The sequence below is a fragment of the Ciconia boyciana genome, chromosome 2 (genome assembly GCF_034638445.1).
Source record: "Ciconia boyciana chromosome 2, ASM3463844v1, whole genome shotgun sequence".
In the NCBI taxonomy this organism is placed as follows: Eukaryota; Metazoa; Chordata; class Aves; order Ciconiiformes; family Ciconiidae; genus Ciconia; species Ciconia boyciana.
The window spans coordinates 46,753,887-46,780,849 of NC_132935.1; the positions used below are offsets into that span (position 1 = coordinate 46,753,887).

A 26,963-nucleotide genomic window follows, 5' to 3' on the forward strand; every position below is an offset into this window, starting at 1 on the left:
TTAACAGCTGTGCACCCTGATGATGCTATTAGACTGCTGAAAAACATCTTGTTCATAGCTTTTCAACTGCAGGAGTTTCCACGGTTCAGGTATTACCCTACAAGATGAAGTTTATCTAGTTACATATATATTTATGATCTTATATAAGAAGTATCAACATTTTTTTTTTACTGTTACAAGCCAGTAGTATTACTGCTTATTAAGTTATTATTTTTTTAACTAGCTTATGTTTGCATTGATATACCTCTGTTCAACTAATTAAAAGATTTCCCTTTTGAATTTTACTAGGCTCTACCGATCTCTTGGGGATTATGATGTCCTTCGTGGCATTTTCAGTGGTAAGATTGGGACTAAGGAAATTACACAGAAAGCGTTGCTGGCAGAAGCAAGAAGTGATTATGCTGAAGCAGCTAAATATTATGATGAGGTAAAATGACAGCAAGATTTTTTTGTTTCATAAATTTCTCATGGCTTAAAACTAATAAGCCAAAATTAAACATTTTGAGAAACAGCATATTGTTTAAAATGTCCTTGTGTTTTGTTTGATTGATGGTTCAGTCTGTAAAGACATGGGAACAGATGAGCAGTCACAACAGAGCAGTAAGTGTGATGCTTTTTATGGTTTGCTACAAAGCTTCACATGTGCGATCACCTAGGCAGACAAGTAAAAAACACCATGGGCACAGTACCACCCCAAGAGAGCAAACTGCATGTGTGTTCGTGGCAAAGAAAGTTTGAGTTGTAGTGGGTGAAAATGAAGAAGGATCTTTTTAACCTTCTTTTGAAGTCTTAGCTGTTTAAAAATGCAGGTTTACTGAACATTTATCTGAAATTAATTTATATATAAATACTTACAAGCTTGAATTTTCTGCATTTAATGTTGCTATCACATTCTGGTAAATGGATAGATATTTTTATGAGACAGTGAATTATTCTTAAGTTCCTGGTGACTTAGGATTGAAAGTAGTGTCAGATTCCAGCTAAGAACTTTCCTCCCCCTCATATTCATTCCCTAGGCACTCTCTAAAGAAGACTGGCAAGATGGGGAGCCAACAAAAGCGGAGAAGGACTTCTGGGAACTTGCATCTCTGGAATGCTATGACCACCTCACAGAGTGGAAGTCACTGGAGTATTCTGCTACTGTTAATATTGATAGTGGAAAACCTCCAGACCTAAGCAAAATGTGGAATGATCCAATTTTTCAGGTTTTTATAAATCACTTCATTGATACTACACTGTTTTTATCTCTGCAGGGATGTCCTCCATAAATGTGATTGTGGGTGGAAATGAACTGTATTATTTGGGTCACTTTTATTATGAAAATTAGCAGAGAGTCTGATATATAAAATAATTGAAGCAATTACTTTTGCTGGTTTTAGGATGTCTAGTTTTTACCTTGAGTCTATGGCTGATCATACAGCACTAGCTTTACCTTCTTCATCGTCGTCGTCTTCTTCTTCTTCTTCTTGCAGTGTTTTTGTTGCTTTTATCACTTTTTTGTGTTACGTGTTTTGAGTTACCAAACTACTGGTTTTGAAACTGGTGGAATTTGCTAACAATGTCTTGAGCCTATCAGAAAATACTGCTGTGATATATTAGCAAATTGGAATTTGTCTAAAGGGAAAACATTTAAGAAAACTGTTCAGAATATTTTTAGATCTATTTGATCTGCCACTGATAACAAAAAATTAATCATCTAATATTCCATTCCTAGAAATAAAGACTGTATTTTCACCTTGTAGGAGACATATCTGCCCTATATAATACGCAGTAAGCTGAAGTTACTGCTCAGCGGGGAAAATGACCAGACTTTGCTAACTTTTATTGATGAGGCAATGAAGACAGAACAGAAGAAAGCCATTATAGAAATGCATTACAGCCAAGAGCTTAGTCTCCTTTACATCCTGCAAGATGATTTTGACAGAGCCAAATATTACATTAGCAATGGCATGCAGATCTTCATGCAGGTAACAATCTCTGCTATGATTTTTCTGTATAAACTCATGGAACAATGAAACTGTTCTTGCTGTTACTGCTGCTAGATTATACTCTCAAGAGAAACACTTGCCCAAATACAATGAAATCTAGGTGCTTTCCAATCATATGACAAAACTTCCTTTGAATTCGCTGCTTGCAGTGATGAGAGTTGAGCCAGCCAGTGGAGTGCATCCTCCCATTTTAATTTGTTTTATTTTGCTGATTTCATCTATTAGAAATTTTTCAGAGTAATTGTTTGTGAAGATTAATAGCAGTCTTATTTCATTCATCTTTTCAGAAGCCTCCTGTCCCCAGAACAAACTTGAAAAGAGTATTATATTGAGAGGTTACAAGTTCCATCCATTACCAAGTTTTGATTAGACTGTAGGACTATCTTACAACCTAGGATAGGAATTGCAGCTAGAATATGCCTCTATACTTGTCCGAAGCAGAGTTGCTTTCAGATTACAGGTTATTAAATTACTCATAAAAGGTTGGGTTGCAGAGCGTACTATATAGCAGCATCAGATAAATAGTTTGTAGAGCACTGAATAGAACCATGTTGTAAATTCTGTATGTGAAATCTTCCATTCTCTCCCTTTCTTTTCAGAGCTATTCCAGTATTGATACTTTGTTATATCAGAGTCGAATGACCAAACTGCAGTCTGTACAAGCTTTGACAGAAATACAGGATTTCATAAATTTTATGACGAAGAGAAGTAAAGATTTTTTTTTCTTAAGTGATTTTCCTTTCATTGTGTTAAATAATCATGGTTTCCTGAACTTTGAATTACTGTTTGCACACTTAGAGGCCTGAACTCCTGTTTGAAGGAGCATAGGTCTGGAATTAATTCTTACTGTCTTCTTGAAGATAATTCTGTGTTCTGTTGCAAAGTTTTATTAGCCTAGCTATTGTGATAAGAGTTAAGTATCTCTTTTTAAAGTGTAAGTAATAGTTTTAAACTAAGATTTTTGTTGGGATCACTTTTTGTAGCAACTAGTGGTTAGCAGAGATAAAAGATGGATGTGGAATATGATTTATAGCTACTGAGGTAGGCATGAAATACAAATTTATGCACATAAACCAAATTATATATTAAAATTAGTTAACAGTTCCATTATATTCCAGCATATTCCTGAAAGGAAAGATACCTACCCAGTGGTGATTCCCAGTGACAGTTGACACTGATGTCCTTATTGAGTCTTCTGTGCTTCAGCAATAAACAAAAACAATATGATCGCCAAGTGTGTATTTAATGCAAGTGGGTTGTTTTATTGCAGTTTTGTGGTTGGAATGTTAGACCATGTATGGTTTAGGCCTTTTTTACACTGCTTGGATTTAGATGCATTTAAAGTATTCTTAATTGATTTCTAGGTAACTTAGCTTCACAGGCTTCCCTTAAGAGACTTCTCAGAATTTGGACAAGCAGATATCCAGATGCTAAAATGGATCCTATGAACATCTGGGATGACATCATTACAAATCGGTAAAATTACATTCTTGGGTTAGCTTTAGTTCTGTCTGCCTGTTGAGTTCTGAGAGGTGCTTTTTCTAATGCTGCTTGTTTTCATTTGGGGAGGTTGTTGATCCAGTGTATGACTTTTTCTTGTAATGATTGTAATAGCTCTATCAGTGTAACTGGTTTTTGTGTGACTAACTTGTGGTGAGAAGCAAAAGGAGGTTGAGAAGTGGACAGGGAATAAACAGTATTCTGATAGGGAAACACAACTGTTTAGGCATTTTCTTGCATCAGTGACTACATGCACTGTACAAGCTTGCCTGCTTCAGCAGCCTTTAAACACATCCACTTGTAATTGAGTAGATCAGCTGCATTTAGCTCAGTGAAACAGCACCCTAAAGGCCAAGTCCATTACGAATAAAAATACTCACCTGCTTCGTTGGCAGGTCCAAAATTAGGGAGTGTACAAAAGAAGGCCAGCCCTGTCACTATCAGTGCTTCATGTGTTTATAGGAAAGTTAATGACCAGTGTTGTAATTAGAGACTTCTGCTGTGCAACTGTTGGTAGAAAGAGCAAAGGCCCTCCAGAGACTTCTTTGGATTAGCTCCGAAGAAGATGGAATGCTTTTTCGAATTTGGAAGTTTTCTGTCCTCCCCGTGGTATGTATCTTCATCCCAGTTCTTCCAGTGCAGATCTAGATTCTTTCTCCTTTCCTGGGGGACAACTTCTTCAACAGCTCTGCTGATACCCACTGTGCACTGTAATTTATTTTATTATCTCTGGGTGTTAGAGAACCACGGCTACAGAAAAGCTTATTGCAGTTAAATATTAGGCAGAATACATGGTATAGCTTTTAGTCCTTTACAAAGTCTCTAGACATTTATGACTTGAAAGGTTGTCAGTGTCTTAAACACTTTTATGTGTTTATAGAAAACCTTTATCTCATCTTAAATTAGTGACAAAGGATGTGCCTTTATTTAGTGCCAAGCCCCACTCCAGACTGCAATGCTATCCTCTGCATTGAATAATAGTCTACATAATGAGAGATGCTATTAAATTAGATAGAACTGGTTGTAGAATGAAAAGGATTTAGCACTGGTTCGTGGCAATTCCCTTGCAAAAGTTGAGTATGGACGCTGTCTTTTCTGCAACACAAATTTAAAAGAGTCTGTTTACTTGTCTTGGTGTCATATATATTTGAATTGCAGGTTGACATAAAATACAGCCTGGCACTTACACTATATAAACAAGATTCCTCTCTGCACTTCTGTCAAGTTGGAATGCAAGTTAGGGCTTGGTGAACTTAGGGGTTGTAGTTACGATTTTAACAGAACAAACTAACAAAAAATCACACTCTATTATGGACATTTTCTAATACTTAATCTCATCGATTCAAGATCCTGGAATGCTCTCAGAGTCAACCTGTCCCTGGTTGTGACTTTCCAGACTCTTTGAGGAGTATGTTTAGCCCTTGCTAAAGGTGATTGCTGTAGCTTGCCATATTTTCTTAGCTTCGTTTACTGTCGTGCAGATCAACACTTTTGAACGTTCATTCCCTTGAATGCATACTGGAGTGATTTGTACTCCTGTTGTCATTGTGCAGGTGTTTCTTTCTTGACAAACTGCAGGAGAAACTTCTCTGTGATCAGGCCAATGGTAGTATGGAGGTGGATGAAGAATACGGTGCTGGTGACCAAATGGAAGTGGATCAACAGGGTGAAGACATTTATTCAATGATTAAAAGCTGCAAATTTAACATGAAAATGAAGATGATAGAAAGTGCCAGGAAACAGGTGACTGTACTGTCTGATAGCTTCCAGTTTTGTGAGAAAATACATAGAAACTACAGCTGGAAAAGCCTCGTAGGTGGTCTTGGGCACCTTTTTGCCAGGGCAGTCCTTGTCTGTCTTTGACCCTGCTGTCCAGGACATTTTGAAAGCTCAAGAAAGTCAGTTCCGCAGAGAAAGAAAACAAATGGATAAATGTTAATTAAAAACTTTATGATAATTTGACATTACTGGAAATGTGCCTGAAGGCCCCTTTGATCCACAGATGGTTTCTGACACTCTACAGGGCAGATAAATAAAGTATCTGAAATGCCTCAGTCTTTAATGGAAGGGATGCTTGCAACCAAACATTATGCTTTCTCATTTACAAATAATCTCTTCTGTACAAGAAAACAAATCAAATTCAGATTAAATCAATATCATTTACTTCATCAGCAATGATGAAACATTTTATGGTTTGGGGTTTTTTTACAGTTTTCATTAATGCTGTTAGGTTAACACTTCTATGAAGAACTAAAGCTAAGTGACTTAGAAGTTTTGTTTTGGATCTGACTGTTAAAATGACTGAAACATAGCCTTCTTTGATGATGGGCCTTTGGTGTTTCAAGCTTGAGAAAAGACAAATAATGTTTAAATCGAGGTCTCCCTCATCTTCTGAGATGCTGCAGAAATCTGCAATCAGTGACAGAGTTTATTTTAAGCACTGTAATAACCAAATAAAACATTAGTGCTGTGTAGACTATACACTCTTAAAGGAGTAAATGAAAAGCAAGATTTCCTTTAATGTTACTTATATGAAACTTTTCATCAAAACACAAACATAAGTGATTTGCTTAATGGACATTACCAAGTTACATGTCTCATATGTATTTGTACTGCAGAACAGTTAATGCCTGTTTAGTCATGCAGATAGAATTATTTTAATTTCCTCAGTTTATCAAACCTCTGTTCTTCTCTCTTTCTTTTCAAATTTCTCCGTTAGCACAAATCTGGTTTTGAATATGAGACCCCACAAGCAGTGGACCTCTCTTCATCTTATTATAGCTTTACTTGTGTTACCTAAATCCTGTCATCCCTTAATTTGGTTGCAGAAAGGTTTTATTTCCTCTTCAGATATATTATCTGAAAATTCTGTCTTAATCTGAATACAGAACAGCTCAGTTGCTGAGAAGCTTCTGAAAGACCTACACAAAGAAGCCAAAACGAAGGAAGACTGGCTGGTGAGGTGGAATTACGCCTATTGTCGCTTCAAGCATAGTTCCAGCCGGAACCGGAGTTGTCCTGAACGCGTACTCTCAGTGTTAAAAACCATCTCCCTGCTTGGTAACAGCCTTCTCTTTGCTTCATTTTGTTTATTATACAAAGCTGCTTTGTTGTCAAATTACCAACTTTGTTTTTGAATTCCAACAGAAGATACCAAATCTGATTATCTTAGCAAGAACATAACGGCCTTCCGAAACCAGCATCTTCTTCTGGGTATTACGTACCACATCATGGCCAATGCTCTTAGTCAGGATCCAAGATGTCTTGAGCAAATCAAGGAAGAAGCAGCTAGAAAAATATCAGTACTATCAGGAGGAAGTCTTGAGAGTCCTGAAAAGGTAAATGAGAGGGGAAAAGCTTTTAGTTATTTCAGTATTGTAATCAGTACTTCAATAGGTAGTGATGGGTATGGTTATATACAGAGAATGTGCAACCCATCTGCTATTAGCAGTGATTTGTCAGGAACACCAGCTAGGGGAAGGAAACAAAAAACCCAAACTGCTGTGGTTGCTGTTTTGTCTGGTTTTTGGTCTCCTGGAGTTCTGCACCACTGTAGCCTTTTTAATTGGGAGAGCGTTCTTGTGTTTCTCTGTTCCTGCATTTTGTGTGGAGGGGAAAGACATAGTCGTAGCACCTGCATGCACGGTGGCAAGGCTTGGGAACATGATCCGCAAAGAATGCCTTTATTTCAGCTGGGCATTTCAGAGCTTCTTCATGCTGTCAGACTATCTTATTTCATAAAGAGATCTTTATGATACTGATAATGATACTGATACACTTATTTTATCTAAATAATTTTAGTGATAAAGAGGAGAGGAGTTTTTAAGACAGAGCATATGCAGGTCATCTTTGCCTTTTTTGGCGAGGTGCGCGTTTGAAGAATACAGTGACAGACTGTGCTGCATCTGAAATCATATATGTTGTCAGTTTTCCCAGATGCTGTGGCAGTGACCTTTTGTCTGTCAAATTGAATAAGTAAGAATTTGAAGTACCATTGCTGACTTCTTTCTGTTAATTCCTAAAGCCACCATGAAGACCCTTAGATATGAACCATATCACTATAAAACAGCCAAAAAATGTGCTGAATTTGTGTTTTTGTGGTTGTTAAAGAAAAGCAGATAAAGAAGAGATTCCTGCAAAAAAGATTTTAAGTTTTCGGGTGCGTAGAAACTTGAGCAAAAGCTTAAGCTTCACTTATTAGCTAATTATTATGAGCATTCTTCTTAAGGAAATCTAAAAGATGAGCATAAAAGCTCTTCTGTGTCAGATGAGTCAGATTGGGATACCAGATATTTCTGTAAGATTAAGGATCCTAGCCTTATGTTAGCTTAGTATTAAGCAGTACTCTGACCCTGGTAGTTTCCCTGTACTTACCTGAAATGCAAACTATTTAATTTCAGTTACAGCATTTTTCAGTTGTTCCAACTTGTTCTGCAGCAATTTTGTGTATTGTTTAATAACTAGAATAGCTACAATGTCTGAGGTTGGTAAGCTTCTTGGCAAAATGAGAACATATGTCCTTGATTTATAAACATTCAGCTGTAAAGGATCTTGTCAAGTCCTTCATTGCATGAGCTGCATTAGAAACGTATGGTCAATATGACTATGTTTGTAATAGGGAAAAAGACATCAGATTTGAAATAGTTTGATGCATGCTTTTGTTAACACAAGTTCTAAGTATAGCTGTTATGCAGACATTGCAGATATGTCCTAATAGGAAAACGTAGCATTTTTTAATTGTGTTTTTCTGTTAACTGTTTGTGGAAACTCTAGTAACATTAACTTTTTTGCAGTTACAAAAATTCCACATAACATTTCCAGAGACTAATTTAAGTTAAAAGGGTGTTTTGTATTTTTCCATTGAAAATTGTGGAAATTAAAATTCTGGAAATTACTGCTAGAAATAATGTCCCAATTTTTTTCCTTTGTATCAGCTGCTTAAAACATCTAATGCAGTTAAAGTTTTATCTACTCAAGACTTGCAACCAAGCTCCAGTTTCAAAAAGAATTGTTGAATGCTACTTGCTAATGGGTCTTTTTTTCTCTTATGGTTGAATTTCAGGTATTGGCAGGTCTGAACAAGAAGGCTTTTCAGTGTTTCAGCAGTGCCGCAAGGAAGTCCGAAGAGGAGGTGCAGTCCCACTCCACGGAACATGTAGATGTGATGGGAGTTATCGATGCATATATGACTTTAGTCAATTTCTGTGACCAGCATCTGCATAGGGAAGAAGAAGGCTTACTTGGTTAGTCAGGATTTCTCCTAAGCATGTGAGGTGGATTTATCTGTGATACGTGAGCTTTTGTGATACCCAGCAGATCTCCCTGAGCAACACAGCATGAATTTAAGTGGAACAGTTTGTCCTCCGGTTCAACAGTATTTGTATTCCTTCCCCCCCCATTACTGCCAGCTTAGGTACTAGTGAATCACTCATCATCTCCCTCTCACTTGTGAGATATATATCATGTCCAGCAGATGCTTCCCTTGTTCCTTCCCAGACCGCAGCAGTGCTGTGTTTAAAGCAGGCAAGATACCAGCAGTGATGCAGCTTCCTGATAAAGCTAATCCTTACAGTCCCCAAGTACATGTGTTGCTGATGTGTGCAGTTCAAACAGATGGGAAGGAGAACAAAGTAAAAATACAAAATACACGGGGGAAAAAAAATACTGAATTGTAAAGATGAATGTTCCAGATGATCAAAGACATGGAACAAGTGATGGTGTTTCTGATAATTCTTGTTTAATGTCTCTTGGCAGAAATTAACACTGGAGATCTGCAGCTATTCCCAGCTATTGTGGTGGAGAAAATGATAAAAGCTTTAAAACTGAACTCCAGAGAAGCCAGGCTCAGATTTCCTAGACTGCTGCAAATAATTGAAAGATATCCAGCAGAGACATTGGGTCTAGTGACACGAGAGGTTAGTTGCTTCCATTTTCTTGGCAGCAAATGTTGATATAAATCACATTTAAAAGGTGGGGGTGGAGGTTGGATGGACAGAGAGGTTAGACTGGTAAGTTTTGCTTCAGGTAAATCAGATAAATTTTATCCCATCATTGTTCCTTGTCTTTTCTCTAACTTCCTGAGTCTAATTCACATAGACAGAAACTTTTTTCCTAAAAGTTTAACTTTTTATCATTATTCTGATTCCAAATGTTAGTTTGAGAGCTGCTGGAGAAAAACTGTGTTGCAGTTTTTCTTCCTTCTGAACCATTTAAGTGGGCTGATAAAGGTGCGTAGGATTAGGGTGAGGAACATATCTTATTTCTGTAGGCTGAGTTTCCTGTATGCAGGAAGCCAACAGCTTTTCCAGGCTCATTTTCCACTTCTCCCACCTCTCCCTGTCCTGCTTCACTTCAGAGGTTACTACAGCTTCTTCTTCCCTTCCACAACCTGTCCCTCCATTGCCATTCCATGGCAGGATACCACGGTAGGACAGATAAGCTGAGAGGTCCTCTGTGACTCATGCCTGTTCCTGCCTTGGCCTGCCCACGTTTTCAAGCCCATTGTGCTGGTGCTCACAGAGTGCCAGGCCCTGTCAGAGGAAGGACTTGAGAGAGACAGAAACACGGCTTAGTTATCCCAAGAAACTGAGAACATAGCAAAAACGGCTGAGGTGCACAAGGTGTGGCCACAGTGAAACTGTGGTGGTTCAAACAGAACCTGACACTTGGTCCAGTTAACAAACCTCACTCAGAAAAGAACTTCACCGGGCATTTCTTTGTTCCTTCTCTTTCTGTGAGATAAATACTGGCAATCGGATCTTAAACTCCATTAGAAAGGTAGGAGGGGATGAGACAGAAGGAAAGGAGTTGGAGTCTGGTCTCTTGCTATCACAAGAAAATAGAGTGTAGCACTCCTTTCAAAAGTAATATGGCTTTTCGAGTGAGTTGAGCATGAAGTATATTGGCAGGGGATGCTCTACTGAAATCAGTATGTCAGCAAGCCCAAACCTCTTTAAAGTTGAAGGAAGAACAAAACGATGGTAAGAGTTTCATTGTTCTCCTTCCTGGCTTTTTTTTACTCAAATTAAGACTTCAACCCAATGGTGTTTGAACTATGTGTTTAAATTTTTGAGTTGTTTGTATGTGGTAATCAAAAATCATTATATTGCATTCAGACAGAAAAGCCACAAGTTTTAGTATAAAGCCTCCTCTTGATCAACAAACTGCAAATCTTTGTAAAGGAAAACCTATTAAGCAGCAGTAGTTAGTGGTGGTGGTGGTAGTAGTGGTAATAATAATAATATGAAATCTGCTTTATTGGGGGATGTTTTGTGCAACCTAGTTGACATTCTCTGTTTCCTTTTCATGTGTTTCTGTCTGTCAGGCTGGGCCACAGAGCAGTTTTGTTTTCATTCGCTATGTTTGGTATTTTCGAGGAGGACCAAAGTTGAAAGTATCTGTGTTTTTGCAGCTTTCTTCAGTTCCCTGTTGGCAGTTCATTGGTTGGATTAGCCAGATGATGGCACTACTTGACAAGGATGAAGCAGTAGCCGTGCAACACACTGTTGAAGAGATCGCAAATACCTATCCCCAGGCAATCATCTACCCTTTCATGATCAGCAGTGAAAGTTACTGTTTCAAAGATACTGCAACTGGTTGTAAGAACAAGGAGTTTGTAGAAAGGTGAATTTGCAATCAGAGTAGCTCTTTTGTATGTCTGTTATTCAGGAGTGGAGAGATTTTTTTTTTTTTTTTTTTTATGAAACTGTTTTCTTTAGGGGGCATGCGAAACATTAGGGGGTAGTCCCATGCACACTGTGTTCTCATTTAAAGGCACAGGGAAAACCAATACGTAAGCTCTTTTAGTATTAGACATACTCAGGTTGGTGGCCTGAATACTTTCTGAAGCATTGGGTACATATAGTCCCCAAGCTGTGGGAAGTTAGAATTTTTTCAAAGAAAAACAAGACCACAGAGAGGCAAGCCCTTTCTACTGGTAATTCTGTGGTAGTCAAAGTTTCTTTTTCCTTTTGCTGCTCTGCTGAGGCTGAAGGGAAACCCAGTGCATGATTAGGCTCTTACTGTAGTAGACTTCACAGCACTGGAAGTCAGTACCCATCAAAGATGAAGACGAAGCTAGCTTGGACATTTAGAGTCATTGTAATATCAAGCAAGAGCAGAGATATTTAAGTAGAATAGATGCTCCTACCAGACTTCAGAGAGGGCCAGTGAAAAGGATGCATGTTTTCTTTTGGGGAATGACAGCTCTTGATTGTCTTCTCTATTTATTCGGTGTGCAGCATGCGCCTTCCTCTACAAGCCCTTCCTTGCCCGTTTTGCTGTGCAATAAAACCTAAGTTAATCCCCAGGCAAAAGTCAACTTCTATCACACAGTGCTGTAGAATCACTAATAAAATTTTAGGTATCCTTTTGCCTTTTTTCAAATCTCTGATACGTTTGCTGAATTTCTTCACTTAAAACAAGAAGATAAAGTCTTGTGCTTCACAAACCATCACCCTTCAATAACTGTTGTGACAGGATATATAGTCTGGTTAATGCCCATTTCTGTTGCAAGTATGCTTTCTGCTCCCCCACCAAGCTCCTGTTTTCATAGTGGGACACCTAATTAAAAAACTGGGAGCCACATGGCAAGGACAGTCATGCAGCCCACAAGAGAATTCTGAGGGGGGACTCTTACTTTCCCCCAGATTATTTTGCCAGATTCTTGAATATAGCAGACAATCTGGATCATTGCTTATCTGCAGGCTAGGTGGTGATGGTAGTTCCTGTTACATTGTGATGCACTTTTTTTCTTTTAAAGGATCAAGAATAAGTTGGACAGAGGAGGAGTAGTTCAAGATTTTGTTCGCTCCCTGGAACAGCTCTCTAATCCCATCATGCTTTTTAAGGTAAAGTGTATTTTTTTTTAATCCCCACCCCCCCTCTCATTCCTCACCCTCTGTTTAGGAAAGAGAGTGCTGGGTGGAGCCTGACGCAGTTCGGTTGACACCACAGCCGCAGGAAGCGGTTCAACCCAGAATCAACTGGTGATGATGTCGGGGTGCTGTCAGCAGCTTTCGCTGGTGACGGTCTCCCTCCCTTGTGCTGGCTGGCTGTTTTGCACTAGACCTTTTCAGCTTTATCCGTCAGGGTCTCTGCCCTGCCCCATGGTCAGTCTTCCTTAATCGTTCCGAAACTGTTACAGAATTATAATTTGTGGCCACCTCTATAATTTCTGACTACTTGTGTTCTTATGCCCTTTCCCTGCTCTCTGCTGGGCTTCCCTGTCTACATTCTGAGCTCGTTGTCCAAAGGATTCTCATCTTGTGTTAGATACCACTCCTGGCCCCATAGGGGCTTTCTTAGTTTGTGCTAGACAGTATGGTAGTAAACATAATCATGTTATTAAGTAGAAGTATTTTATCGAGAGACAGAATGAAAGGGAAATATTTCCATAGCCTTTTGATTGCCCTTTCAGTTGTCAAAAGACACATTAATTGACTATTAGTAAATACGGTAACCCAAATGCAATCTGAGCAGATTACCACAGAGTGAGGGTCAGTAAACTTTTTCTCAGTATTCATCTGTTTCCTTCTGTTTGCAGGATTGGGTTGAGGATGTCAAACAAGAGTTGGTAAAAGCTCAGAGGAATAAAAATAAGCTTAAGGAAATGTACAAAGGAATGTACAAGAATTTGGGAAATTTAGAGGCTCCTGGCCTTGGATTGCTGAGGAAAAGGTTTATTCAGGTATGTGTGATTACTGAGTAGTGTTGGCATCGTGTTCTTTTCTAGAAGGCACTAGAAAGTCAAAAGAGGGGACTAGATCACAGCTTTTACAAGTGCTGCAGGACTTGATGAGACAAGAGATCAAGTCAGGAGTACAGGACTGGGATTTCTTTGCTAGAAGCTATGGACTTACTATAGTTCAACTTCCACTTCTGACTGCCCTGCAGGACTAAATGTTCCCTTTTACTCAGCATCTGCCTCCCCTGTCCTGCACGCTGCCAGGTTCTCAGGGACTGGCTGGGCCTCTCTGACCATCCATGAACCTGCACAGGAATCTGGCCTTGTTTTTTTCCCTGCTGCCAAGGATGTATGAGCACTTTAGGATGTTTTGCTATATTATGCTACTCAAATTTGCTGCTGATACTAAGTTATTTAGGGTAAGTTATTCAGAAGAGTTACAACTATGAAGAATTACAGAAAGGACTTTACAAAACTGACTGAGATCTAAAATAGTGGAAGTCAGTGTAGAAAAATGAAGCGATGCATGTGGAAAAAAAAAAAAAAAAAGCCTACTTTCCACATATAAAGTCTTTGGGTTTGAGCTGATTATTGCAATTCAAGAACAAAATCTTGATTTGTGATAGTCCTGTGAAAACATCAGCTGTGAATACTCAGGAGCAGTCAAGAAAGAAAAGCAGCTGTTAGTCATTATTAAGAAAAGAGAACAAAACATAGATTTATACATTGACATAGCAGCCTTCTCTGACTCTTGCTTCTTGAGCACTGTAGTCCTCGTCCACAGTTCTCAACATAGATATAATAAAACCAGAGAAGGTTGAGAGCGGCAAGAATAATTAGAGGTACAGAGTAACCTCTGTACAAGGAACAACTTTAGCATTTCTCCAGTTGGAAGAGACACAATGAGGACAGATACAATAAGGCTCTTAACATCAGGAGTGCCAACCATGGAGTAAATACTCTGTGGAAATGGCAGGTTCAAAACAAACAAGGAGAAGTTTTTCCTCATTCAGTACACACTTAAGTGCTGAACTCCTGCTGCAGGGTATTATGGATGCTTTCATCAGTTCAAATAGCAAGTAGACAATAGCATGGGGAGGGAGAAAATGCTTTTGAGAGCTTTTACATACAAATGCACAGTTCTGGGTCCAGAAATCCCTGAGCGGCAAATTGCTGGAGGCCAGGAGAGTGTTACTCCTGTAGAAGCATGGCTGTATGCTTGTACTGTATGCGCATAGCCCCGTGGCCAGGGCTCGGTGGGTCCAGGTCTCTGCCATATGGTCGTTCTTATGTCTCATTAGCGTGAGATAAACTTACCCGAGTGTCTCTAGGGAGATTCCTTCCCCATGAGCAGGGAAGGTGGAGGATGTGAGTAAGGTGAGGGGGTCCGCAGGAGGTGAGGTGATACTGCAGCAGAAAAGGCAATTAGGAGTTTAGGGGCATACTAGCCCTTTGAATTATGTTGCTGCAAGATAAGCTGGGTCTCTGATGATAATGACTTTAAACTTAAAGAGTACAGGGATAAGAATTTGCAGGATGTGCTGCTGTCAGGGTGGGGGTAGAGGGAGAGGAGCAGCTGTAGGTTGAGCTATACAGGGTACAAGTGCAGCAAGGGACCTAGCAGGAGGACAAAGGCAGTCTGCGTTTGGTTGCTGGGACGGTTTGTGTGCGCTTTGGCCCACTTAAAGAGCCATGGATTTTTTTGTTTAAAAAGCTGAAACGTGCAGTAGTAGATGACACTGCAAGTAGTGCTGATGGATTTTTCATTGTTACTGAGTTAACAGAGTAGGGAGAGAAGAGTGAGGGAGATGCTGGAAGAGAGGTAGCGGGGTTGTTCCCCTCTGTAGAAGGGAAGAGGGAGAGCAGTATTCCTTTCACACGCTAGCGGCTGCAGGAGAAGAGGGTCAGGGTGATGGTGCACAGACTCTGAATTCTTTGCCTTCATGATGCAGTATTAATGGAGAAACAAAGTGTGCTGTGAGCGTAACTATATAGTTTCTAGTGTCCTTGCTGGGAAAAAAAAAAGTAATATCTCTTGACTGACACATAAAATTGCTCTAATATGTGGAGTACTTCAGGACTGTAGTCTTCATGTCTATTATTTATGTACAGTTTCAATTGTAATTTAAACAATAAAAATCTTGCTTTTATTTTTAACATGAAATTCCAGTAATGCATAAATTAAACACTGTTGATGGATTGTGTTAATTAAAATACAGTATTAAGGCTATTAAATATTTGCTACCTTGAATTTTAAAGGAAGTCAAAGAGCAGAGAAAGCAATCGGATGATCATCTGGAAATAGATTTAAAGTGATAAAGATGTTGCCTGTAACAGTCTCCTCTCCAGAATGATAATATTTTCTGTATTTTCATTTACTTCAGTGAAATAGCTGTGTCCTTCTTAGCTTGGGAGAAAAATGATCAGGCATTGAAAAAACAAGCAAGCTTACATATCTTTCCAAGCCGTTAATACCAGTGAGGTCCAAGAGGGGACATCTGTTTTTTCTAGAACCTTGAATTATGAACACAAGTCAACTCAGTTAAATACTTGCAGATAATACTTACTTTGTTTATTAAATGGATCAGTATGAAATGTCTTTGCAGTTCTTCTTTATCAGGATATTTAAAATACTTTTAAAATACAGTTTTATACATTTTACATCCAAATTATCTCAAAGCAAATCACGAATAATAAATGTGATAGTAAATAAAACATTAAAATTGACATTTTCTAACAGAAATTCTCTTAATACATGAAGCTATATGACATGTATTACATATACATGTAATATATCTTTTGGTTAGCAAAAAAGGTATATATAAAATTTACTAGGCTGTATTTGCTTGCTATGTAGTGTGACTGCTGCTAGTTTAAAAAAAGAAGAAGAAAACAACAACAAAACAAAAAAAACAAAACCCCAAACCAAACAAAAATCAAAAAAAAACCCCAGGCCTTCCACAAAGCACAGAGTATTCAGGTTCTAGGGGAAAAAAAAAAGGTTAACTAACTTATCCATCTGTATCTTTTTTTACCATTTGTAAGTCAAACAGTTGAGGGGTTTTTGGGTTTTGTTGCAGCACTTTGAAAGTGTGATAACATCTAAAGACTGGGACATCAATTAAATGCGCTGATAATAACCCTATATCTAGCTTCATGGTGGAATTTGTATTTGTTTAATAGGTACTAATTTAAATATTTGTATTTTATATTAAAATTTCACTAGCTGTTCTTAAATTTTTGTAAGCAGATGAGGTACATGTATTAAGTTTAATGAGCAGCATTATTGATATGCTTACTCAGAATCGAACTGCAGCTGGAGGAGGTAAGGAGGGATAAGCTTCTGATTTTGATATGGTAAAAAGGTTTATGATCTAATTCTAGAGATCTTTGCTATCACTGGATTGGTGAAATGTAGATATTTCTGTTCATGATAGCTGGTGGGCCTACCAAACAGGCAGTGAAAAGGTTCTGACAGACTAGAAATAATGGAGAAAAAGAGAACTGGAGTGGAAGAACGATTGATATATTTTAGGAGCTCAGATGAAGCTGTGTGTGTAGATAGGAACGTGCTGGTTTGGTATTCTCGGGGAGTTCCGCTGTGTTAACAGGACTCCTTTCTATAAATGAACCTCAGGCTTTTGGGAAGGACTTCAACAGTCATTTTGGAGAAGGCGGTTCAAAACTGTTGGATATGGAGGCTGATTTCTTTGCTGGCATTGCAAATTCTCTCATCCTAAAAATGAACAAAAACCATAAAGAACCTGGAACCCTGAAAGAATGTTCACCGTGGATGAGTGAATTGAAAGCTGAGTTCTTGAGGAATGAACTAGAAGTTCCCGGTAAGTTACCCTTCAGTGTCAACAGTGACCCGTCCCTTAGAAGAAAGTTTCTACTCTTGAGTTCTACTTCGTATGTTAGCTATATGGCCCTTCTTTCTGGCCTTACGCAGAGGTAGATTTCATCTGAAATAACTGTTCATTCATCATCTCTTAAATCTGTTCTTAAGCTGTAGTCCTGATTTTTTAAATTGTATCTAAAATTCTACCTCTTACCTAAAAACTTAGGGTTTTTTTTAAAGGCCTGACTCCAGGAAATCTGATCTATAATACATGTTTAAATCTAGTTCAAAGAGGATGTGTCCTGTGAAACCATTAAGAGCTGCAATTCTAACAGCTTAACAAGGCAAGAATATTAGTAATTCACAGATAAAATCTTATGATGCGTATGATGGATTTTTATGCATTTTAAAATATTTTCTTCATAGTTATCATTCTACCAGTTTGACAAAATATTTGGAAGTGTGTTTTGTTCTTAAACACACTTTAAAAAAAAAAAATAAAATCAGTCTTTGTAACTTTTTGCTACTTTTATTTTTTTACCACTACCACTTCAGGTCAATATGATGGAAAAGGGAAACCACTGCCAGAGTACCACGCAAAAATCTCTGGATTTGATGAACGGGTATGTTTATAAGTTTGAGTCGAAATCCTGTGTGGTATAAATCTGTGTCCATATTCCATTTGAAGAATTTGACAAGAGCAAAGTTGTTGCTTGCATACGCATCTTGCAGCACATAAAGGAAGGTCTGCAAATAGGCATTTGTTTTTCTAATAGTAATTGAGCAACTTGATTATGCCATCTAGGAATGCCAGATATGCTTAATGTCAGTGATGATTCTGTAAGACCAAGTCTTCTTTCACAAATATTTTGCTTTTTCCTGTCCTTTTCCAAGATACGGGTAATGGAATCCTTGAGGAAACCAAAACGTATAACAATTCGAGGCAGTGATGAGCAGGAGTATCCTTTTCTTGTCAAAGGTGGTGAAGACCTGCGACAAGACCAACGTATTGAGCAGCTGTTTGATGTAATGAACATCATCCTTTCCCAAGATGCTACGTGTAGCCAAAGGAATATGCAGTTAAAAACTTACCAGGTCATCCCCATGACAACAAGGTAGGAATTTATCTTGAAGGGACAGAAATCCTTATGTTAACATTTATTACTGTTGGGACGTTCAAAAGTGAGATTTCTGTGTGCCAGATTCTGGTTCAGATTGTTTTGGGTCTTGGTTTAATTTTCTTTCTTTTTCTTTTAAACAACATTGAGATTGCTTTGTCTGGAAACTGGTTTTCAGAGTATATTTAAATTGGCAGCTTTCCACCTTCTTTTAGCAGGCACTAGAACATGTTGCTTCTTATTTGTGGTGTTCCTCTAAAGTTCAACCCTGAGCTACTTGTTCGCATCTCTGATTTCTTTTGTTCCAGACTGGGACTTATCAAGTGGCTGGAAAATACTTGTACTTTAAAAGAATTCCTTAAGAATAGCATGTCTGAAGAGGAAGACATCAACTATAACAGGTGATGCTTGGTTTAGCTGTCTGCTCTAATAGAGACCACTACTAATGGGTTTCTCGTGATTCTGACAATCTTGTTGCAGCATTTTCTTTTTTTAAAAGAAAGAAATAAAAGCACACCTATAAGCAAGGAGTCAGTTTGTACTTCCTGACCCAAATTAGTAATTGGCAACTGTTTGTTTAATGAGTACCATTGTACCTGGAATATCCTCCACCCAGCTTGTTTAAACAAGAGGCTTATAATCATGTGTGACGTCATTATCATCACTATTTCCTTATCAGCAGATTGATTTTACAAGCAAAGGATTTTGATCTCTTGATTTGATCAGGCAGGAAATGGACGTAGGTCAGCAAGGAGGGGAGCAGAGCAGAGACAGAGCTACTCAAAACCTGGGTTCGGCAGTGAGTCAGTGACAGGGGAAATTGGCAGCAGATGCACAAAACACAACTGTAAAAGAACACCATCTCTGACTTTATACAAACGCTGTGTTTGAAGAAATTAGCTTACTTTCTCTTGATTGTAATTGGGGGATGAATATTTGTAAAATTGATTTAATTCTAGCATTTCAGTCTGTTTCTATCCTGAAATTTAGAAATGTGGTTCTATTTACCAACATTGTTCTTAGTACATTATCTCTCTTTGGGTTTCTCAAAGTGTTGTTGTCACCATTTATTTTTACTAGTTCTCTTGTTTATGAGGCAGGTTGGAGGAACCTCCAGCGTGGAGGTTGGACTCCAAAGAGTCTTTATTTCTACAGTTACTTGATTTGTGAGCAGTTTAGAAACTGCTACAGTTCCTGCATTACTGCCGTCTGGTTCACTTTTGTGAACAGCAGTGGTATTATGTTGGTCTCAATTCATTGACTGGGAAAGTGGAGGAGGACTCATGTGGAACAACCTCGTGAGGGGAGAAAATTTCTAATACACTAAATGTAGAAGATCAGTGTCTTTCTAAAAACAGTTAATGATTTATCCCAAAAAATAGCTTTATTTTATTGTTGTATATAGACTTTAAATATTTTCCCACATGTTCTTCAGTCCAGTCAATTAAGACACTTTATATTGAGCTATGGTTGAATGACAGCACTTGCAAAGGAAAATTCTGATTAAATCCTTGCTGGCAATATTTTGGTTGGGGTGGAGGGAATAACTTTCTGAAGTTTTGAAATCCTTTTCTTTATCCTGAAGTGATGAGCTACGCAGTCTGTAAATGATAAATATTTCTTAAATGGAAAGGATCTCTGTGTCTCAGAACATGCTTTGGAAAGAATAGAGAAGGCGGGTGCTCTGCTAAGTTGCTGCCTTTCTGGAACTGAGGTTTAATGTTTAGTGTATTTAGTTAAGATGGGAGAAAAATACCAAATTATTCTATAAGCAGGGCAACTAATGAAGACTGACTTCTTATGGATTAATACAAGCCCCCATTCCTCCCCCCCTATACACCACTGAGTAGACAACGGACTGCCTTCTTGCATTCCCTACCTGCTTGGATGGACAAATGGCAGCACGTACTGTGGTAGGCTACGTAATGCCTCTCAAATGGATATGAAACTGTGTTAAAAATATCTTTCCCTCCCTGGAGAAATTATTTTGGGTCTTTCTTCTCAAGGCAGCATCTAATTTTCACAGTACCTATTGACAAATTTAACACCTTTGAGATGTCTAATCTTCTGTCAAATATGACTGAAGTGCATTCAAAGCTGGGGGGGAGGAGATGGATGGATCAGCACATGCACTGGTGGCCTAAACTTCATTTCCACAGCAAGGCTAAAATTAATGTAGGCTGTAGCTTCCTGATGGCTTCTGTGCATAAAAATGTCATGGGTCATAGCAGCACAGACTCAGCCTGCGGATATTCGAGGACAGAGTGGTGAGATGATAGAGGGAAATCATTAGCCCCCTTTTTTTTTTGTCCCTAGTGAAAAAGGACCTCGTGCTACCTATTCTGAGTGGCTGTCCAAGATGGGTGGGAAAATGCAAGACGTCTCTCGATACCATGTTATGTACAGGTAGGTTTTAAAAGAGAATTGCTTGTAAAATATAGAAACTAGAGTGTGCACACACACACAGTTGTAGAAATTCCAGGAAAAATATGGTCTGGATTATAATATGCTGGCTAGTTATGATTTTTGCCCATTTTACTGCTTTGTCTTACTGGAGATGCTTTGCAGGAGGAGTTTAGTACTGCCAAAATCCCACCAGAGCACAGGAATGCTTCCAGAAGCTTACTCACTTCCTTAAGAAAGTGTCTAGAAGCAGATGCTCCTCTTCAACTTTATTTTCTAGGTGTCTTGTTTCTGATTATGCAATTAGGTAGGCTGCCTCAGAGCCAGAGCACCTGCTGAAGTTGGACAGAGAAAGTCATTGTGATTCACTGAGAGTTTAAGAATATTTGATGGTTTGGGTCCCGACTTGAGCATCCTCTCAGAGGAATTTCCACACCTGTCTAGACCTAGCACTGTAGTGGGGGAAGGGGAGTTTCCAGTCAGGCATTTCTGATCAGCTCATAACCTGCTTAAGCAAGCTTCTTGCTTTTTAAGGGAAGACTTTGACTCATTTATCTGAGTGTGTCTACATTAATAGTTTTGTTCAGATGTGGAATGTGCTTTTGAAGTAAATTTCCAATCACCCCCACTCACCTCACGTTGGCTTGCATCGCAGAGCTGTGCCCGAGTGCACAATTCAGCTCCTTTCAGACAAAACTATACTGGAAGAAGAGCACCCAGCGCATTCCAGCTGCTCACGAGCATTTAGTTCGCAGGACCAGACATGGGCTAGTCCAGAGCAGTACCCTCCCTCCCCGAAAGCGTACGGAATGGATGTCCTCAGCACCAGCTATTTAGTTCTGTTGCCTCCCCTTGTGCTGCCCTGCTTTCTAGTGTCAATATAGCCTCTGCATGCTGCTGAGAGATTTCGTTTGCATCCTAGTTTCTCTGCTTGGAAGAGACTATCCAGCCAATGACTGCACAATTGTATTGCTGTATTAAAACTTAACCCATCTACTTAATTTGGGGGGAAACTAGACAAAACTACATACTGTTTTGTATTAAGAAATGTTAGTCCTGGAAATAACTGCTTGGGAAAAAAGAGAAAGGGGTGTATTTTCATGTCAGATAAAACTTCTTGGGCAAAACCTCTGTGTGGCTTGCTGGAGTGTTTACTGGGGTAAGCAAAATGTCCTAATGCGGTCATGTACACATCTTAACTTTTAATGTCCAGTGGGCTGTTATTTCAATAGCTAACATTATTCTTTCATTAATTCACAGAAACGCTAGCCGTACAGAAACAGTTATGTCTTTCAGAAGCAGGGAAAGCAGTGTTCCAGGAGACCTGCTGCGGTAAGTGCGCTGTTAATGACTGCACATTGTGAAATGAATGTTGGTGTTTTATCTGTATGCAGCAAGTGACTTCTGTTTTGTTAAGGCGAGCCTTTGTGAAAATGAGTACATCTCCTGAAGCCTTCCTGTCTCTGCGGTCCCATTTTGCCAGCTCTCATGCACTGATGTGCATCAGCCACTGGATACTTGGTATTGGAGACAGACATCTGTCCAACTTCATGATTAACAAGGAGACAGGTGGCATGGTGGGAATAGACTTTGGATATGCGTTTGGCTCAGCTACGCAGGTATTTGTTTTCTAATTAATTTGTTACGGCTTTTGCATTTGATATGTGCAATTACACATGTATTCTCAGTACTAAATTCAATGCTCCTCATTTGCCATTGTTCTGATGCAAAATAATCTTTAGAAGTTACTTCTAGTTAATAGAATAAAATCTCTGTTTCCAGATATTCTCAGACAAGTAGGGAGCTGTAGAGTTTCATAGAGTCTGTACAGTGGTGTTTTGTATAGTTCAGCCATGCTTTCAACCACTATCACTAAATATTCATGACTAGAGGTTTGGTGTCACAACTTGGTCCTGTTCTACGAAGTTGCACATTATTTTCAGTTAAGTGACAAAGAGGGTTTCAAAGCTTAAAAAGAAAAAAATATTTATTTCTAATCCTTCTGTTCCAAGGTTTCTTAATTCTTGTTTTCTTTTGACTGTCCTTCCCCTTGGCTAGTTTTTGCGTGTGCCAGAGTTGATGCCTTTTCGTCTGACTCGCCAGTTTGTTAATCTGATGATGCCCGTGAAAGAATGGGGTCTCATTTACAGTGTGATGGTACATGCCCTTAGGGCTTATCGTCGGGATCCAGATCTCCTCATCAGCACGATGGATGTATTTGTAAAAGAGCCGTCTTTGGACTGGAAGGTGGGATTTTTTTTCCTCTTTTCTTTTTCTTCATGTGAAAATTCTTAAACTGTAATAAGGATAAAACTGAGCAAAAAGGAAGTATTTCTTGATGCTCACTCTCAGTGCTCCTTTTATCTTTCTTTGTTTTATTGAGTTCTCAGAGAAACTGAACTTAAAGGATTTAGAATTACAGATTTTTATATTGATGAAAAAAGAATAGTAGCACATGTCTGTGTTATCAGTGTACTGTTCTTTATCTGCATGATAATCCTAACAATGTGGGCATCTCTTGATCACATTATGTCACTTATGCCAGCAGCATAAATATTTTCAACTTTTTGCACTGAGCCTCTTGAACTTACATAACAACACTGTATGTATCAAACTAATAATTACAGAGAAAAAATCTGAAACTAGCTGCACTTCAGTAACTCCAGTTGTAAATTAAGTTTTAAGTCATAGGCAGACTAGATATCATCTTGCTACTTTGTCCTCCATTGCATCTGCAGTTAAGAGTTACTGGCTTGACTTGCTATGATGTGGTGGCTTAAAGGTCTTTTTAAGTATATGATTTATGATAAATAGGGCAAATTTATTTTCTCTTTAGAACTGTGAACAAAGACAGCTGAAAAAAGGAGGCACATGGATTAAGGAAATAAACACATCTGAAGTAAACTGGTACCCTTTGCAAAAAGTCAGCTACGTCAGAAGAAAGCTTACAGGTGCCAATCCAGCAACAATCACTTGGTAAGATGCTCTCCTTTTGCTTTAAACTACTCCACTAAGAGCTTTGGCAGTCTCCTGTGTCAGATTTTGTTCCCTTCAGATAGAATGGCAGCTAGGAAAAGAGAAGAGGCAGACAGGGCAAAATTTCAGCAAACCTCCTGTCAGAATTCTTTTGGTCCACATACAAGCTCTCTGAACCACCCTGCCAGCCAAAACGCCAGATATCTCCCCGTGAGTGTTCTTGCTCCAGCTCAGGCCTCCTGAGCAGTTTTACTGTTCCTGACAACACACGCATCCCCACCCTGTAAGCCTGCTTGACTTCTCACTCCTCAGACTGCTGTTCTTTATGTTCGTCTCCACAGCTTTTAGGCTAGGGTAGTATTTAAATTGATACGCTTCTGCTGGACAGTTGCTTGAAATGGAGCCTGAACCAGCTGTATGGGAGGCATGGAGGTAAGCTGCTTCCCAAAAACATCAAATTCAAATCTGATGGCATTCTTGGGTTATTTATGTCAGTCTAGTCAAGTCTGGCTCAAGCCAGAATGTCTTTAAAGTTCAGTTAAAGTACAATTAATCCCTTCCATCCTCTTTTTAAAATACATTTTGGATTAATCAAAAAAAAAAAAGGTAAAGAAAGCAAGCCTCTTTTAAAACCATACAAATACTGAAAAGTGCAGGACTTGGGTGGAGTCCCTTTTGTGGTCAAGGCTGAACTGGAAAAGGCAACAAAATACTTCTTGCAGACACAAATCAGCAGGGCAGGTAAGGAGATAACAGCTTGGATGTGAACTGCTGCATCCTTCTTTCAGTTAGAGACCTTTGACAAGACTGAAATACTCATGGTAAATATTCACTAGTAAAGGACACCTGAAATCACCAGTCTTCGCTGGCCAAGCCTTCTACAGCTATTGAACAGTCTCCACATCTTGAAAAATAAAGCTGCGTGAATGGTGTTCAAGTACTGTTTCATATTTTAAAATCCATCTCAGATTTTCTGCTTGTTTCTGTTAGTAAGAGCTTATTTTTGTGTTCTTAATTTTAGTGATGAACTACGCCTGGGCCATGAGAAGTTACATTGTTATAATGATTTTGTAGCTGTGGCTCGTGGTAATGCTCATCATAATATCAGAGCCAAAGAGCCAGAGGATGGACTTTCAGAAGAGACCCAAGTGAGATGCCTGATCGATCAAGCGACAGACCCCAATGTTCTTGGCAGAGTCTGGGAAGGATGGGAACCCTGGATGTGAGGGACTGCTCTCTAAAGCCCAGTCTGCCAGCAGGAGCGTCCCCTAACACACAGCTGCAACCAGATCAGAATTTTCAGGCCAAAAAGGAAAAAAGTCTTAATCACTTTTATCATCATCTGTTAACTTGACTAATACAGAAAATATTTTTTTTTATTAAAGCTGTATTCAAACAGTGGGGTTTTTTTTAATTATTATTTTTCTGCAACAAAGCAGCTTTATTGTCTTTGGGTTAAAATCCATGTAGAAAGAGCTGGAGAGGCTATAGAGCTTAAAGACTAATTTGAAAGGCACTGAGATCACTCAGAGGAAAGCACAAATCCATACCCTGTGAAATTCTAGGCATCCTTGTAGTGCAAGTCTGTGCTTTTATCTTTTACAGAGACCTTGATGACAATCAACTGAAACCGTTCTGCAGACATATGTTATTTGTAATTAAACCTAGAAGATTTTCATATCAATAGAAACAGCGAAGCACACAGTAAAATTAAACAGAAGATAGCTTTTAGCTCTAGATAACACCTACAGTATCTGGATGGCTATTTCATTACTGGGTAATGAGAAAGTAATGATGAGACTGCACCAGTTTGTTCCAGCGGATTGTTTTTTAACAATTAGAGGTTATACTCAGTTATCTCTGTCCTTTAGAAGTCTATACTCCTCACGTTTCGTTAACTTGTTTGGCCAAAGCCAAAAGTAGCCACTGCCGACACAGCAGAGCACGGTAAGCTTCTTGCCGTAACTGCAGCGCAGCACAGGAATGGCTGCTGCACTTTGGTATTTGCTTATGCCAACGTTGTGCCAGATGTGGCTCTTCCTCTCTGGCAGCCAGTTTTCAGGTAACCTTGCTGGCAAGTGCAGCGCAGCACAGTCGGCAAGGGGGAGAGAGAGTTCTCTAAAGTATTATGGTTTCTATTACCCACAACTCATTGTAGGAGATAGTTTCCATTGAGGCTTTTAATAATTATCATAAAAGGTGTAATAAAAATAAGTCTTTGCCCTTTCACTGCCTACAGGCTTTCCCCCCTGCCTCCGTGGCGAGAGGGCAGTCCCAGTCTCCCTGAGGGCCACGGCTGCCACCGCACCAGTCCCAAATGAATCTTTCAGCTGGAGAGCAGAGGAATCTGCCTCCTGGATACAACTCCACAAAAAACTCAGGGTGAGGAAGATTGCTCGCTGAGGCCTAATGAATAGGGAGGGAGCTTTTTTGTTTTAAATACTTTCCAGCAACAATTATTATTTGTTACCTTCTTCCTTACTAAATATGCTCAATTCTTTATGTCAGTAGTGTTACAAATCAAGAAATTCAGAATCTTTCTATCATATTTTATTAATTAAAAATATTGTTCGGCTCTATTTTTGTAGAGGGAACATCTATTTAAAAATAAAAATAAACTTTCAGATGTATACCTCATTTCAAAAGTTAATTTAGGGCACTCTAATCACAGAAAACATCCACATTTACCCATTTATAGAGATGATAATTAATGGACAGCGTTTTTTTTCATAAGAGTGTGTGATACAGTCTGTTTTTATATACACCTTCTGTAAGAAGTCTTGGTGCATTTTGTTGTTTTAATCTCTGGTATCAATAAAGACGGCGGCATTGTGACTGAAGCTTGGTTAGGTGAGGCACTCAGCTTTCATGTTGTCACTCTCTACAAATATAAGAAAGTTAAAGCACAATAAAAAGCTGCGTGAAAAGGCGAGGGGACATTTGGAAATCAAGTGGCTGGTTGTACGAGGTGTTTAATTGCACTTTTGGCACATACCTCAGATACTGACTAGGTACTTTGACCTGTACTGCGGAGGACAAAGTTTAGGTTTATAGTTTAACGAGGCTCTTCTTGGAGGACTTTTGATACCTTCAGCAACAGTAGATGTTTGTGCACAGCAGGCCTCCCTCCAGCGCCAGCCAAGGCTTCCTTGGCCTTTCAGAAGGGGCCGGAGCAGGAGCACAGCCTGGCCCTTCCAGGGGAGGGGGACTGTGGCGAGCCCTGCCCTGTGCCTTCTTCTCCGTTCAGTCCGTAGCGAAAGGCCCTCAGGCCAGGGGTGAAAGCCTTTGAGACAGCTGAAAGTAGCCCCGACAGTGCAAAAGAGCTTAGAACGTGTCCATGACACTTAAAATAGTTAAAAGCTCAGTTTGGGCCCTAAAATAAGTGCTATAATTGGAAGCCTCAGCTACATCGGTCCTGCTAGTGATGTATTTGTCAAGCTCAAGTGTCAGCT

General features: G+C 39.1%; 1 protein-coding gene across 4 annotated transcripts in view; it reads left to right on the forward strand.

Annotated features, from left to right (window-relative positions):
• PRKDC (protein kinase, DNA-activated, catalytic subunit) overlaps positions 1–24,909 on the forward strand; it is an 85,651-nt gene extending 60,742 nt beyond the window's left edge. For 2 of the 4 annotated variants that reach the window (XM_072852523.1, XM_072852521.1), the window contains exons 64-86: positions 289–427; positions 1,017–1,205; positions 1,743–1,967; positions 2,588–2,696; positions 3,353–3,464; positions 5,042–5,231; positions 6,377–6,548; positions 6,636–6,826; positions 8,551–8,731; positions 9,243–9,403; positions 10,900–11,111; positions 12,250–12,337; positions 13,033–13,176; positions 16,811–17,015; positions 17,570–17,637; positions 17,909–18,129; positions 18,441–18,533; positions 20,449–20,538; positions 21,796–21,867; positions 21,953–22,154; positions 22,594–22,782; positions 23,372–23,511; positions 24,533–24,909. In XM_072852523.1, coding sequence (XP_072708624.1) covers positions 289–427; positions 1,017–1,205; positions 1,743–1,967; positions 2,588–2,696; positions 3,353–3,464; positions 5,042–5,231; positions 6,377–6,548; positions 6,636–6,826; positions 8,551–8,731; positions 9,243–9,403; positions 10,900–11,111; positions 12,250–12,337; positions 13,033–13,176; positions 16,811–17,015; positions 17,570–17,637; positions 17,909–18,129; positions 18,441–18,533; positions 20,449–20,538; positions 21,796–21,867; positions 21,953–22,154; positions 22,594–22,782; positions 23,372–23,511; positions 24,533–24,737 — 3,598 coding nt within the window. In that variant the 3' untranslated portion in view covers positions 24,738–24,909. Of the gene's footprint in view, positions 1–288; positions 428–1,016; positions 1,206–1,742; positions 1,968–2,587; positions 2,697–3,352; positions 3,465–5,041; positions 5,232–6,376; positions 6,549–6,635; positions 6,827–8,550; positions 8,732–9,242; positions 9,404–10,899; positions 11,112–12,249; positions 12,338–13,032; positions 13,177–16,810; positions 17,016–17,569; positions 17,638–17,908; positions 18,130–18,440; positions 18,534–20,448; positions 20,539–21,795; positions 21,868–21,952; positions 22,155–22,593; positions 22,783–23,371; positions 23,512–23,590; positions 24,499–24,532 lie in introns of those variants that run through there. The other 2 variants (XR_012040904.1, XM_072852522.1) reach the window with 2 other exon arrangements.
• Positions 24,910–26,963: the final 2,054 nt, after the last annotated feature.